The 14,738-nt window shown below is 39.8% G+C and overlaps 1 protein-coding gene across 4 annotated transcripts in view; it reads right to left on the reverse strand.

Moving 5' to 3' along the window:
• The window catches only part of cep112 (centrosomal protein 112), a 572,452-nt gene that overhangs the window by 310,291 nt on the left and 247,423 nt on the right, over positions 1-14,738 (reverse strand). For 3 of the 4 annotated variants that reach the window (XM_060844726.1, XM_060844724.1, XM_060844723.1), the window contains 2 exons: positions 13,076-13,168; positions 1,092-1,151 (listed from right to left, as the gene is read on the reverse strand). The exons of the other annotated variant lie outside the window; for it this stretch is intronic. In XM_060844726.1, coding sequence (XP_060700709.1) covers positions 1,092-1,151; positions 13,076-13,168 — 153 coding nt within the window. The remainder of the gene's footprint in view (positions 1-1,091; positions 1,152-13,075; positions 13,169-14,738) is intronic. 4 annotated transcript variants of the gene reach the window in all.

Genomic DNA, 14,738 nt, shown 5'->3' on the forward strand with positions numbered 1-14,738 from the left:
AACCCCCACAAACGGAGTTGCATCAAGATATTATTTCAATGAGCTACTGCGAGGCAAGGCATTCTAACCAGAACTCCATCAATAAACACATCGATTTTGACCTTACCTACCTTCGCTGGAATTGACATTACCACCTTAAGAAACTAAGATATATAAATAGAGAGGCGGGACATATCACCAGCTCTTCACCAGAGACTCTTACTGATGGTGTTACCTAGTATGGTGACGAAATGTCTGAAAACAAACCTCCAAGCTCAGCGAGCTAACTTACATCTTATCAACCTGAACTACAAATCTTCTCAAAAATCGCTAATGCAATATGTTTCACTGTGATTAACTGCACTGGACAGTGCATATGGAAGTGAATAATAAAAGGTATGTCAAATGCTTTTTCACATTGATACTGTCTCTATAAAGGTTCTCGTCATTGGTCTTGGGAGGTTTATACCTTTCGATGTATTGAACTTCTCATCTATTTACAAAAAAAGAGTAGACGAACAGCATAGCATTTGTACCATGATAATAAAACAAAAAAAAACAAAAATTCTATTCCACTTTCTATGCATATTGCACACTCACTACATTGAATGACTTCAATTCCCATTGTGCACCCTTAACAACATTTCAAATTTGAAACATTCATATCTTTTTCAACTATTGGTAGAATGGTTTGCATACCTGGAATTCATGCTGAAACAGCAGACTGCCCTCCCAATCTTGATGAAGGGCTTTTGCCCGAAATGTCAATTTTCCTGCTCCTCGGATGCTGCATGACCTGCTGTGCTTTTCCAGCACCACTCTGATCTAAACTCTGCCCTCCCAATCGTGTTTCTTTTAGCGGGTTCATTAAACACAATGAAATAAATACCCATCAATTAATCTGCAGATTATTCGCAGCAATTTGACGATTTGTTAAGCGTCATGAGTGAACCTCTCTTCTTACAAATCCTAGAAATTATTTTGGATGATGCAGTTAATCCAATTAGTGAGACGTGCACAACTTTTGATGCCTCCTATGTAGTTTCCATGTTGTCAATGACACTAATTGTGTAATAACAGTCTTTTCACTGCTCTGCAGAATACTTCATTACCTTCTTTTCATAAAGATGTTCCAAATGCAGCCTTTCTTGTTCAGACTTTCCCACTTGATTCTGGAAAGAAATGACACCTTAAACAAACATTCATTCATTCATTCAAGAGTATTCAACGAGCAAGAGAGTAGTGGCATTAGCCTCTGCAATCATCCAGTAGCTTTAAGAATCTTTCAACTTGTCCCGATGTGAGTGAGATGTTTGAGTAAACTAACCAAGGCAGAATGCTACTGGAAGTCATTCAAGTGCATGGAGAATCAAGGAATATAGTAGATATGGTGGGGTAGCATAATAAGTGATATTGACACCGTTTTCTGCAGCAAAAAGAAACACACTGGACGACTAGTGCTAAGGTTGAGGATATCTGCCGAAGCCAGAGAATCTTGCAGTGTGAGACAAGAGATCTAGCATCATTGCTTACATAGGTACTAATGATAAAGTCAGAATTAAGAGTGGGATTCTGCATAGAAAGTAGGAAAAACTAGGCATTGAATTGAAAAACAGAACCTCAAAGCTTATAAACGCTGGATTATTACCTGAGCAACAGGTAAATTGGCATTGTGTGTATAAAGTAAGAGATATGAATACGTGGCTTAAAGATTGGTGTGGGAGAAGTGAGTTCTGGTTCATAAGGCACTGGTACCAGTATTGGGAAAGTGAGGTTGTATCATTGTGATGGTATACATCAAAAAGACAAAACTAAAGGAGTGTAGCATTCATAAGCAAGTGAAAAAAGTGATATTGCATGCTGAAGTAAGGAGATAGGAAATGATTGCCATACAGAGGTATGGTTATAGGATGACAACGATTGGGTCCTGAATGTTGGGGGCTGTATGAGAATAAAGTAGAATAGGATGCCAGTTTGCAATGGAGAGATAGCACTTTTAATCAAGGATGACATTTGTGCAACAGTTAAAGATGAATTTCATTCAGGGTATCAGGGTGTAGAATTGGGGAGATGAGGAACAATCGGGTAAAAAAGATACTAGTGGGGTTGTCTGCAGGCTCCCTAACAGTAATAATAATTAAGGAATAAAGTATGCAAGAAGAAATATTGGATACTGATGATAAAGGGACAGCAATAATTATGGTGACATACATCTACATATAAAATGGAAGAATTAGACTGGCAGGATCAGTCTTGTTTGGAAGTTTATAGACTGTTTTTGAAGTAGATTTTTAAAGCATTACATTCTAGAACCAACCAGAGAGTAGATTATATTAGATTTGGTATGGTGCAATGTTATAGGATTAATTAATTCAGATTAAAGGCATCCCTACATAGTAGTGACCACCGTACAATTGAACATTATATCCAGTTTGAAAGGTAGCCGATTGGGTGTAAGATTAGTTTTATAAAACTAAAGAATTCTCTTCTCTTGGGAGGTTGTGCCTCAGAAAATTGGGGAGGCTAGGTCATTGAAAACTTTTTAAGGCAGAGAGAGATAAACCCTTGTTATTCGAGGAAACCAAATGTTTTCAAATGTTTAAGATGTAAGTTTGCTCACTGAGCTGTAGGTTTGATATCCAGATGTTTCGTTACCTGGCTCGGTAACATCATCAGTGGCAACCTCCAAGTGAAGCGAAGCTGTTGTCTCCTGCTTTCTATTTATATCTTTCTCCTGGATGGGGTTCCTGTGGTTTGTGGTGATGTCATTTTCTGTCTGTTTTCTGAGGGGTTGATAGACGGTATCTAGATCTATGTGTTTGTTTATGGCGTTGTGGTTGGAGTGCCAGGCCTCTAGGAATTCTCTGGCATATCTTTGCTTAGCCTGTCCCAGGATAGATCTGTTGTCCCAGTCGAATTGGTGGTTTTTTTCATCCATGTGTAGGGCTACAAGGGAGAGAGGGTCATGTCTTTTTGTGGCTAGCTGGTGTTCGTGTATCCTGGTGGCTAACTTTCTTCCTGTTTGTCCTACGTAGTGTTTGTGGTAGTCCTTCCATGGAATTTTGTAGATCATGTTGGTTTTGTCCATGGTTGTACTGGGTCCCATGTAAATGGGAATGCAGGATTCAAACACAAACAGATCAGCCATAATCTTACTAAACAGTGGAACACAGATTGAATAGCCTAGTTCTGTTTTTTTTTGTATGTTTGTATATCTCAGGAAAGCTAACAGAAAAAGCAGCTAGTGAGTGCATGAAAATTCATTGAAACTTATTCCAGCTATGTCAACTTAAGCAAGAAGATTGAGGTTAATCTTCATTGGAGGTTGGTATTTTTAAAAATACTGTTGGGATAAAAGGATTAGAGTTTGAAAGCTTTTCTAGGATTTATAATGAAATCTTTCTAACTTTTTTGTCAAGTGTAATATAGCTCATGTTCCTTTGTTTAATGATATTTTTATAATTAAAAGTATACTGGAATATCCATTAACTGTCCTCCACAGTTGTAAAAAGAAGAAACAAAGTTCAGATCTATCAATCCAAGTACCTAGGAGGAACATGGTGAGGACAGTGCAGGAGAGAGAGAGAGAGAGAGAGAAAAAACCTACACAGTTACTGCCTTTGCTGTTTCAATTCATGTATCCCTGGACATCGGAGTGCATCTGGGAAAATTAACAAACAGTGAAATTCACAACTAATCTTGCAGGAACTGTTGGGCGAAGTTCACAGAACAGAATCAGATAAGTTAATTATTGTTTTAAGTCTGTTCAAGAGAAAGGCTGCAGTAGTGAGTATAGTGGATTCTTTCTTGATTATATGTTTTTGGAGATAAGTCTCTTGATTAAACTTAAAATATAAGCCCCATAGCTATTAATTTAACCTGGGGCAGTTTTTGTAGAGGAATAAGGCGGTGTTATTTTCTGGGTCTGTAGATTGTGAAGGAGCAAAAATGGGCTTTGCAGTGATATGTACTTCTTGTCAGATGTGGGAGTTTAAAGAGAGTTTAAGGGTTACTGCGGATTATATCTGCCATACATGCTGTTGGATGCAAATCTTAGCAGATCGAGTGGATCGGTTGGAGAGACAGCAATGAGGAATTTGCAACAGCAACAGTATACGATGGATGGCTGTTATAGGAAGCGGGGAAAGTCTCAGATACAGTCACATAGATGGGTTAACTTCAGAAAGGGTGAGAGAGATCGGCACCGAGGGCAGGAGTCTTTTGTGGATATACCCATTTCAAACAGGTATGCTGTTTTGGAAAATGTAGGGGGTGATGGATTCTCAGGGGAACGAACAGCCAAGTTTCTGGCTCTAATACAACGAGGGGTATGTCGGCTTCCAAGAGATCAGTAGCGTTAGGGAATTCTTTAGTCAGAGGTACAGAGAGATGTTTCCGTGGCCAGCAGAGAAAAAGCAGAATGGTGTGTTGTTTCCCTGGTGCCAGGATCAAGGATGTCTCAGAGAGGATGCAGAATGTTCTCACGGGGGAAAGGGGCCAGCAGGAGGTCATTGTACACATTGGAACCAACGACATTGGAAAGGAAAAGGTTGCGACTCTGAAGGGAGATTAGAGAGAGTTAGGCAGAAATTTAAAAAGACGGTCCTCAAGGGTAGTAATATCTGGATTACTCCAGTTCTACGAGCTAGTGAGGGCAGGAATAGGAGGATAGAGCAGATGAATCCACGGCTGAGGAGCTGGTGTATGGGAGAATGATTCACATTTTTGGATCATTGGAATCTCTTTTGGGGTAGAAGTGACCTGTACAAGAAGGATGGATTGCACCTAAATTGGAAGGGGACTAATATACTGGCAGGGAAATTTGCTAGAACTGCTTGGGAGGATTTAAACTAATAAGGTGGGGGGGTGGGACCCAGGGAGATAGTGAGGAAAGAGATCGATCTGAGACGGGTACAGCTGAGAACAGAAATGAGTCAAACATTCAGGGCAGGCAGGGACAAGGTAGGACTAATAAATTAAACTGCATTTATTTCAATGCAAGGGGCCTAACAGGGAAGGCAGATGAACTCAGGACATGGTTAGCAACATGGGACGGGGATATCATAGCAATTACAGAAACAATTACTCAGCGGGTTGTGAGTTCATGGAATGCCCTGCCAGTAGCAGTGGTGAACTCTCCCTCTTTATGGTCATTTAAGCGGGCATTGGATAAGCATATGGAGGTTATTGGGCTAGTGTAGGTTAGGTAGACTTTGGTCGGCGCAACATCGAGGGCCAAAGGGCCTGTACTGCGCTGTATTTTTCTATGTTCTATGTTCTATGACTCAGGGATGGGCAGGACTGGCAGCTTAATGTCCCAGGATACAAAAGCTACAGGAAGGATAGAAAGGGAGGCAAGAGAGGAGGGATAGTGGCATTTTTGATAAGGGATAGCATTTTAGCTGTGCTGAGGGAGGATATTCCCGGAAATACATCCAGGGATGTTATTTGGGTGAAACTGAGAAATAAGAAAGGGATGATCACCTTATTGGGATTGTATTATAAACCCCCCAATAGTCAGAGGGAAATTGAGAAACAAACTTGTAAGGAGATCTCAGCTATCTGTAAGAATAAAAGGGTGGTTATGGTAGGGAATTTTAACTTTCCAAACATCGACTGGGACTGCCATAGTATTAAAGGTTTAGATGGAGAGGAATTTGTTAAGTCTGCACAAAACAATTTCCTGCTTCAGTATGTGGATGTACCTACAAGAGAAGATGCAAAACTTGACCTAGTCTTGGGAAATAAGGCAGGGCAGGTGACTGAGGTGTCAGTAGGGGAGCACTTAGGGGCCAGCGACCATAATTCTATTCATTTTAAAATAGTGATGGAAATGGATAGACCAGATCTATAAGTTGAAGTTCTAACTTGGAGAAAGACCAATTTTGACAGTATTAGGCAAGAACTTTCGAAAGCTGATTGGAGGCAGATGTTCGCAGGTAAAGGGACGGCTAGAAAATGGAAAGACTTCAGAAATGAGATAACAAGAATCCAGAGAAAGTATATTCCTGTCAGGGTGAAAGGGAAGGCTGGTAGGTATAGGGAATGCTGGATGACTAAAGAAATTAAGGGTTTGGTTAAGAAAAAGAAGGAAGCATATGTCAGGTATAGACAGGATACATCGAGTGAATCCTTAGAGGAGTATAAAGAAAGTAAGAGTATATTTAAGAGGGAAATCAGGACGGCAAATGGGGGACATGAGGTAGCTTTGGCAAATAGAATTAAGGAGAATCCAAAGGGGTTTTACAAATATATTAAGGACAAAAGGGTAACTAAGGAGAGAATGGGCCCCTCAAAGATCAGCAAGGCGGCATTTGTGTGGAGCCGCAGAAAATGGGGGAGATACTAAATGAATATTTTGCATCAGTATTTACTGTGGAAAAGGATATGGAAGATTTGGACTGGAGGGAAATAGATGGTGACATCTTGCAAAATTTCTAGATTACAGAGGAGGAAGTGCTGGATGTCTTGAAACAGTTAAAGGTGGATAAATCCCCAGGAGCTGATCAGGTGTAACCGAGAACTCTGTGGGAAGCTACAGAAGTGATTGCTGGGCCTCTTGCTGAGATATTTGTATCATCGATAGTCACAGGTGAGGTGCCAGAAGACTGGAGGTTGGCAAACGTGGTGCCACTGTTTAAGAAGGGCGGTAAAGACAAGCCAGGGAACTATCGACCGGTGAGCCTGACCTCGGTGGTGGGCAAGTTGTTGGAGGGAATCCTGAGGGACAGGATGTGCATGTATTTGGAAAGGCAAGGACTGATTCAGGATAGTCACCATGCCTTTGTGCATGGGAAATCATGCCTCACAAACTTGATTGAGTTTTTTGAAGAAGTAACTAAGAAGATTGATGAGGGCAGAGCAGTAGATGTGATCCATATGGACTTCAGTAAGGCGTTCGACAAGGTTCCCCATGGGAGACTGATTAGCAAGCTTAGATCTCATAGAATACAGGGAGAACTAGCCATTTGGATACCGAACTAGCTCAAAGGTAGAAGTCAGAGGGTGGTGGTGGAGGGCTGTTTTTCACACTGGAGGCCTGTGATCAGTGGAGTGCCACAAGGATCAGTGCTGAGTCCTCTACTTTTTGTCAATTACATAAATGATTTGGATGCAAGCATAATAGGTACAGTTAGTAAGTTTGCAGATGACAACAAAATTGGAGGTGTAGTGGACAGCGAAGATGGTTACTCAGATTATAACAGGATCTGGAACAGATGGGCCAATGGGCTGAGAAGTGGCAGATGGAGTTTAATTCAGATAAATGTGAGGTGCTGCGTTTTGGGAAAGCAAATCTTAGCAGGACTTATACACCTAATGGTAAGGTCCTAGGGAGTGTTGCTGAACAAAGAGACCTTGGAGTGCAGGTTCATAGCTCCTTGGAAGTGGAGTTACAGGTAGATAGGATAGTGAAGAAAGCGTTCGGTATGCTTTCCGTTATTGGTCAGAGTATTGAGTACAGGAGTTGGGAGGTCATGTTGCGGCTGTACAGGGTACTGGTTAGGCCACTTTTGGAATACTGCATACAATTCTGGTCTCCTTCCTATCGGAAAGATGTTGTGAAACTTGAAAAGGTTCAGAAAAGATTTACAAGGATGTACCCAAGGTTGGAGGATCTGAGCTACAGCGAGAGGCTGAACAGGCTGTGGCTGTTTTCCCTGAAGCGCCGGAGGCTGAGGGGTGACTTTATGGAGGTTTGCAAAATTATGAAGGGCATGGATAGGATAAATAGACAAAGTCTTTTCCCTGGGGTCGGGGAGTCCAGAACTAGAGGGCATAGGTTTAGGGTGAAAGGGGAAAAATATAAAAGACACCTAAGGGGCATTTTTTTCTCGCAGAGGGTGGTATGTGTATGGAATGAGCTGCCAGAGGATGTGGTGGAGGCTGGTACAATTGCAACATTTAAGAGGCATTTGGATGGATATATGAATAGGAAGGGTTTGGAGGGATATGGGCCGGGTGCTGGCAGGTGGGACTAGATTGGGTTGGGACATCTGGTCGGCATGGACGGGTTGGACCGAAGGGTCTGTTTCCATGCTGTACATCTCTATGACTTGTTCAGTAATAGTATCAGCTGGAACCATAATTAAGTCGGGCCACATCCAGGATCAAAAAACTTTAACGTTCAGGAAGAATCTGTGGTGTCAAGTATATTGTACACATTAAAAACTTAATTGGTATTGGCTGTTGCTAAGATTTTTCTGGGAGTATCGGATGTAACAATGTAAAAATCTTTGACTTAGGCTAAATTGGGCATGCTAGAGTATAAAATGAAGGTAGAAATAAAAGTAGAATTTTGTAACGATAATCAAATGATCGGCCAGCATTTGGGATTAAAAGGAGAGAAACATGAAATTCATGCATAATATGGAAATAGCTAAGATTCAGTTCCAACTGAAAAAAAATTGATTTGGAGGAATGAAAGAAATTTGAAGTAGAGTCACAGAGATGTACAGCACAGAAACAGAGCCTTCGGTCAAACTTGCCCATGTCAACCAAATATCCTAACCTAGTCCCATTTGCCAGCACTTCGCCCATATCCCTCTAAATCCCTCCTATTCGTATACTGAATCAGAAAGAAAATAGAAATAAAAATACAGCAGAATAGAAAGTGAACTGGAAACGTGAGAGCTCAAACCTGAGGTATAAAGCAGGCAACATGATTTGTGTAAAGAATAGTTTACGGGAGAAAGAAGAGATAGTAACTCAGATAATGATTCTGATTTAACTAATTATCTTTGTTTAGTGCCTAAATTTACAGAGAAGACGGAATTATAAGCTATTTCACCACATATTATAAAATGGATGTAAAGTCAAATTGGCCAAAACATGCTTGAACCCTCCTGGTATAACTGTATACACCCGTATCGCAGAAAAGCAGCTGATAGACTATGAGGCTGTTAAAAAAAACTCAATATTTATAAGCCTGGCTCTGAAGTTTAATCATTTAAAATATAAGATGATAATATAAAACCTGATCTGACATTTGTAAAATTTGCATGGGAAAAATAGTTGCTGTGGGATGAATAAGCTTGATCACTCATGTTAGAGAAAAATGTCAGCAACATGAGGTAATTCAAGATTATGGAAGAATTCCAAAACAACATTCTGGTAACCATCAAGACTTATTTAGATAGGTTTCAAGTTTTGAAATGCATGAAATGGCAATTTTGGTAAATAACTACGATATCTGCCACTTTTCAAAACATTAAGTAAAAGGGAGGAAGGTATAGAGGTTGAGGCTAACAGATTTAGCCCATCTTGTTTAATAGAAATGCAACAAACGAATTAAGAGTTTAAGAAACAGCGTCCTCAAGAACTGAATACAACTAAAACGAAAATATTATTTAAAATACAAAGTACTAATGAGGAAATATGGCTCACCTCAAATACTAACCAGTGAATAGTGGGGCAGGAGCCCAAAGTGGCAGTTATACTTGGTTATTGCAACAAAGCTTTACAAGCAACTTACAAAAATCCAATGGTAGGTCACTTGGATTATTGAGAAACATGGGTTAAAATATTAAAACAGTTTTAGCGGGCAAGATTGCATAAAGATGTGGTTAAATTGTAGCAGATGTCATTCATGTTTGGGATTGGGGAAACCTCAACCATCAATTCAACTTGCACTTTTTTACCAATCGTCGAAAAAAATATCAGCTTTTGTAATCAGGAATGGACTTTATCAATGCCATCTGAAGCAAATAAAAAGCAGCAGTAACTTTTCAAAGATTAACCACAAAGGTCATTGAAGGATAAAGAAATGTATTGTACATATTTAGAATTTGGTTGTGTTCAGTCAAATCTAGGAGTTACATTTACAACACTTGGACAAGTTGTTTGATTAATTATAAGCAGCCAATTTGATCAAAGACTTGACAAAAAGTGATTTTGCCAAATCAAAATTATTTATTTGCGCTACACTGAAGGACAAGGCCAAACAGCAGCTAGAGAAGCAAAAATCAGAATTTTCTGGTGCCTAAAAAACAAGGTTTTGCAGCATAGAGGTTCCATTGGAAGTTCAGGTGAGATTCTCACTATGCAGTGGTAAGATGCCTATTAACTGGGATTATTACTTGTTAACAACCTCATGAACACCAAATTTCACTTCATTAATATGCAATTTCATGGCCTATCACCAATCCTATCAACTAGACATTAACAATTCCTGAGGTCAGAGCGACAGCAACTCTAGCTCACCTTAGCTCCTCTGGGATGCTATCTTAGACACCAGGTAACAAAATTTCAGGACATGCTGCATGGGCGCCAGCCACATACATCTCTTGTCCTGAGATGTTTGCATCAGACACCTGCCAGGCTCAGAGAATTCAAGTGGAACTTCTCCAATCAACAACCAGAACACTTCTCCACATTAAAGATGCACTTTGGGGCACACCGGCAACTAACATTCAAAAACTGCTGCAAGGACACTTTGGTGCTGGGACATGCGCCCAGCACATGCATTGGACCAAATCGCTGGACTGGGCATTTGGTCTCTAAACATTTATTCACTTAGTGTCTACTTGCATGTGTTATGTCAGTGCTAATTTTCCAAAATTCTTTAGATTTAGGAAAGATTCCACTGGACTGGAAAGTAGCTAATTTAACCTTCCAATTAAGAGGAGAACAAAGATATCTATTAGGGGGAAGGTGTCAGAATTGATTATCAAAGGAATTATAGATGCACATTTAGGTAATCAGGAAGACTCAACATGGTTTTAACAAAGGGAAATCATGGTAACCAATTTATTGGATTTCTTTGAGGAAATAACTATTTTGTAGATAAAGGGGAGCCTGAAGGCATACTATACTTGGATTCCCACAAACCATTTAATAAAACACCACAAAGGTTATAAACTATTTTCAACTTTTTTCTCAGTCCTACATTGATTTTGTCCACTTTCTCTTCTTAATTAAGCAATAATTCTTTCCTTTTTGGGCCACAAAAACAGCAAGTCAGGAGTTTGGTTCTGGGAGTTAGGAGCAGCAGTAGGTTATTTGGTCCCTCAAGCCTGCTACACCATTCGATAAGATCACTGCTGATCTGCCTGTGGACTCAATCCACTTTCCTGACTATTCCAAAATACCCTTTAGCAGCTTTTTAAATAGCATTCCTCAATTTCAACTTCTATCTTTATTCCAGCTTGTACTGGGTTGGGAGGGGGAGTTATTAACCATATTTTTCTGCTGCTGTTTATACATCTCTCAACTCTAAATAAATTTCACTTTGATCTGATCTTCAATTTTTGATGGCCTGGAATGCACTAAGAGAACTGTATTAATTTCCTTCTTATTCTTTACTTTACCCAAATGAACTTGATCCCAATACAATGAAAAAAATTTACATTCTGGCATTATGATAGAAGACTTTTCCCACCTTCAATTGATATTGGAAATGTCGTGGAACATCAGAGTTCCCAGTCCATTTCAAAGCCAAGCCACATCTCCAGTATATTATATCCCTCCATAAATTATTAACGCTTGTAACTCTCCAATTGCTTGGTAAGCTTTGTGAATTCACATGCATGCTAACTGCTGACTTTTGTTTTGGCATTCTTGTTCTTTAATTCTTACTTCCTTCTGATCTGTTCTTCATCAGTTTTCTGACTTTCCCAAATCTCTTGCCTCTTATGCTTTCACGTTTAGACTTTTCTTCCTCTTGTCATATTAGTACATCTTATCCATGTCACTTTAGTTAAAATGTTCCCCTAATTTAACTAGTTTAAACTTAATCAACTGTTTGATCCTAATACTTCTTCATTTTCCTCAACGATTTATTCTCCTTTACAAATATTGAAGACTGTTTTGAGTGATTTACAGCAGAAAGTTAAGGACTCTAACCACCAATCTGTCATTTTTCACATAATGCCTCTTTTTCTTTTTGTGAACAGCTTGAATCTGTACATTTTGTTAATTGTGCCAGCCAGTGGAAACCATTTCAATCTTTACAGTCCATTATTGCTACTAGGCGGTATGTTTGTTACATTACACAGAATTTCCTTATGTATACATAAAAAGTAAATATGAAAAGTAAATACAATTTGGAAAGCAAATAGAATAGTGGTGGAGAATTATTTTTCAGACTGGAGAAAAGTTTATAGTTAGATTTCCAAGATAGCCGAGGGGCTGCCACTACTTTCTAGATGTATATTAATTATCTGGAACTGGGTGTGCAAAACACATTACAACATTTTTGGATGACACAAAATATTGTGAATGGTTAAGAGATAATGATAGACTTCACAAAGACGTAGACAAGCTTGCAGAACAGTCCTGAGGATCATGTAACAATTGAAAATTCATGCAATGAAGTGTGAAACGATATTTTGGCACAGCAAGAAAAGGCAGAATAAAATAAAGGATGCATTTTCTAATACAGCTGCAGGAACAAAGGGGCTGTGAACGAAGTGTGAGCAAATCATTTAAAACAGCAGGATAGGTGAAGGTCCTGAGCCTTAAAGATACGATAAACCTTTATAAAAAAATGGTTCAGATTTAACTGCCTCATTTAATTCTGGCTACTAAACTCAAGGAAGGCTGCAAAGGAATATGAGAGGGTGGAGAAAAATGTTTGGAAAAACATTCCAAAGGTGAAATAATTCAGTCGTGTGGATAGATTGGCGAAGCTGAGCTGATGTCCTTAAAGAGAAAGTTGAGAGAGGAGGTAATTGAGAGAAGATGTGCTACAACTTTTCAAAATAATAAGGGATCTGGACAGATTAAATAGAGAGAAATTGTTACCACTGATAGCATGGTTAAGAACCAGGGGACTCAGCTTTGAGATGAAAGGCGAAGAAGTTAAAAGCAATATGAGGAAAAGTAGTGTTTGGTCCACTTTCTCTTCTTAATTAAGCAATAATTCTTTCCTTTTTGAGCCACAATATGTGGCTAGGGTCAAACACGGCTGTCAAAAGAAAACCGGAAAACTATCTGAAGAGGAAAGAATTGCAGGGCTACAGTGCAAAGGCAGGGGAGTGGGTCTAGATGGCTTGGTCTTGCGGCAAACTGACAAGAATATGGCCGGTTGAACATGAATGTGCAAAAATTTGCTGATTCCATGATTGCCTTCTCTATCCCCAGCCTTCGGAGAACCTACCCTCAGCTGTTGCTGTTTCTGATGTTCTCTTTCCTGCAGTTCCTTCTTCAGTTGGAAAACATTCTGTTCCAGTTCTTCAATTATATTAGAGGCCTGGTGCAAAAGGAAGGAAAAATGGGGAAAAAAGCTAATAACTTGGCGCACAGAATAGCTCTGCACAATTCTCAAACTCAGGACACAATAAAAGTGTGCCCAAAGAAGATAATATTAAGATAATGTGGGGCGTTGCAAGGCACAATATAGTAGTGAAGGTTTTGCCAAACTAAGACAAGCAAACACACGAGTATATAAACATACATTTAGCAGAAGCAATTTGGTCTTTCATGCCTGCTCTACCAGTCAATAAATTATGACTAATCTGGAGCCATTCCTATCCATACCCAGTAACTCTTGATTCCATCTTCCTCTACATTAAAAATATGCAATGACACTGCCTCCACTGCCTCCAGAGGCAGAGTTCCAAAGTCATACAGCTATCTAGGAGAAAATATTTCCCCTTACCTCTATCCCGAAAGAGTGACCACTAATGTTAAAACAGTGTTCCCAATTCTGGACTTACCCAGAAGAGTGAACATCCATTCCACATCCACCTTGTCAAGACCATTCAGGATCTTATAAACATCAATAAATCTGCCCCTTGCTTTTCTGAACTCTAGTGAAAACAAGCCCAGACTGTCCAATCTTTCTTCTAAGGCATGCCTTTCTTTCCAGTTATCAATCTAGCAAACCTCCTCTGAACAGCTTCCAACTCATTTGCATCCTTCCTCAAACAAGGAGAACAAAACTGTATACCAATATTTGTGTCAATGACCTGTATTAAACATAATACTTTTACTTTCTTATTGTTCTCAGAATAACAGCCGACATCCCATTAGCCTTCCTGATTATATGGTGTATCTGCATTCTAACATTTTAAGAGTCATGCATTAGAGTATATAGATCCTTCTGCAGTTCATTTATGTTTTTATTTTTCCTACCAGCGGAAAACTTTGCGTTTTCCCACGTTTTACTCCATTTCCCAATTTTTGTCGACACTCACTTTGTCAAGATGAGAAGGAGGTGCAGAGGACTGCTGGGAAGATGAGTATAACAGTTTAAAATACTTACCTCAAGGGTCGGGGCCTCCATTTGCTGAGAGGTGCGAGGGAAGAGCGAAGGACTGTTGGAAGGTGTGTATAACAGTTTAAAATACTTACTTCAGGTGTCGAGGCCTCCATTTGTCAAGAGGTGCAAGGTGGAGCGAAGGACTGCTGGGAAAGTGAGTAAAAATCAAAGTTTTTTGAACAGAGTGGCGAGGAGAGAGGACAGAGAGAAAAGAGGGCTGCTGGGAAGTTAAGTGGGTGAGATCTAAACCAGAGACCCTACACAGTAGGGCCTCCCTCCCACCCATCTCATCTAACCTTACTAAGATTCTGTAAACTTGGTAAGTTTTCAGGTTTCTTTGTTCTTTTTTTTCTTTTCTACTCTTCCTTTGTTTAGTCCTGTGCAGGCTTTCAGAGTAGTGGGATATGGATGTTAGGGCAGTTACAGGTTCCTCCTGCAGAATGTGGCAGGTGAGAGACACTTCACATGTCTCTGCTAACCACATCTGCGGGAAGTGCAGCTTGCAAACTGAGTTAGGGAACTGGAGCTGGAGCTGGATGAACTACAGATCATCCGGGAG

Source organism: Hemiscyllium ocellatum, chromosome 25 (genome assembly GCF_020745735.1).
Source record: "Hemiscyllium ocellatum isolate sHemOce1 chromosome 25, sHemOce1.pat.X.cur, whole genome shotgun sequence".
In the NCBI taxonomy this organism is placed as follows: domain Eukaryota; kingdom Metazoa; phylum Chordata; class Chondrichthyes; order Orectolobiformes; family Hemiscylliidae; genus Hemiscyllium; species Hemiscyllium ocellatum.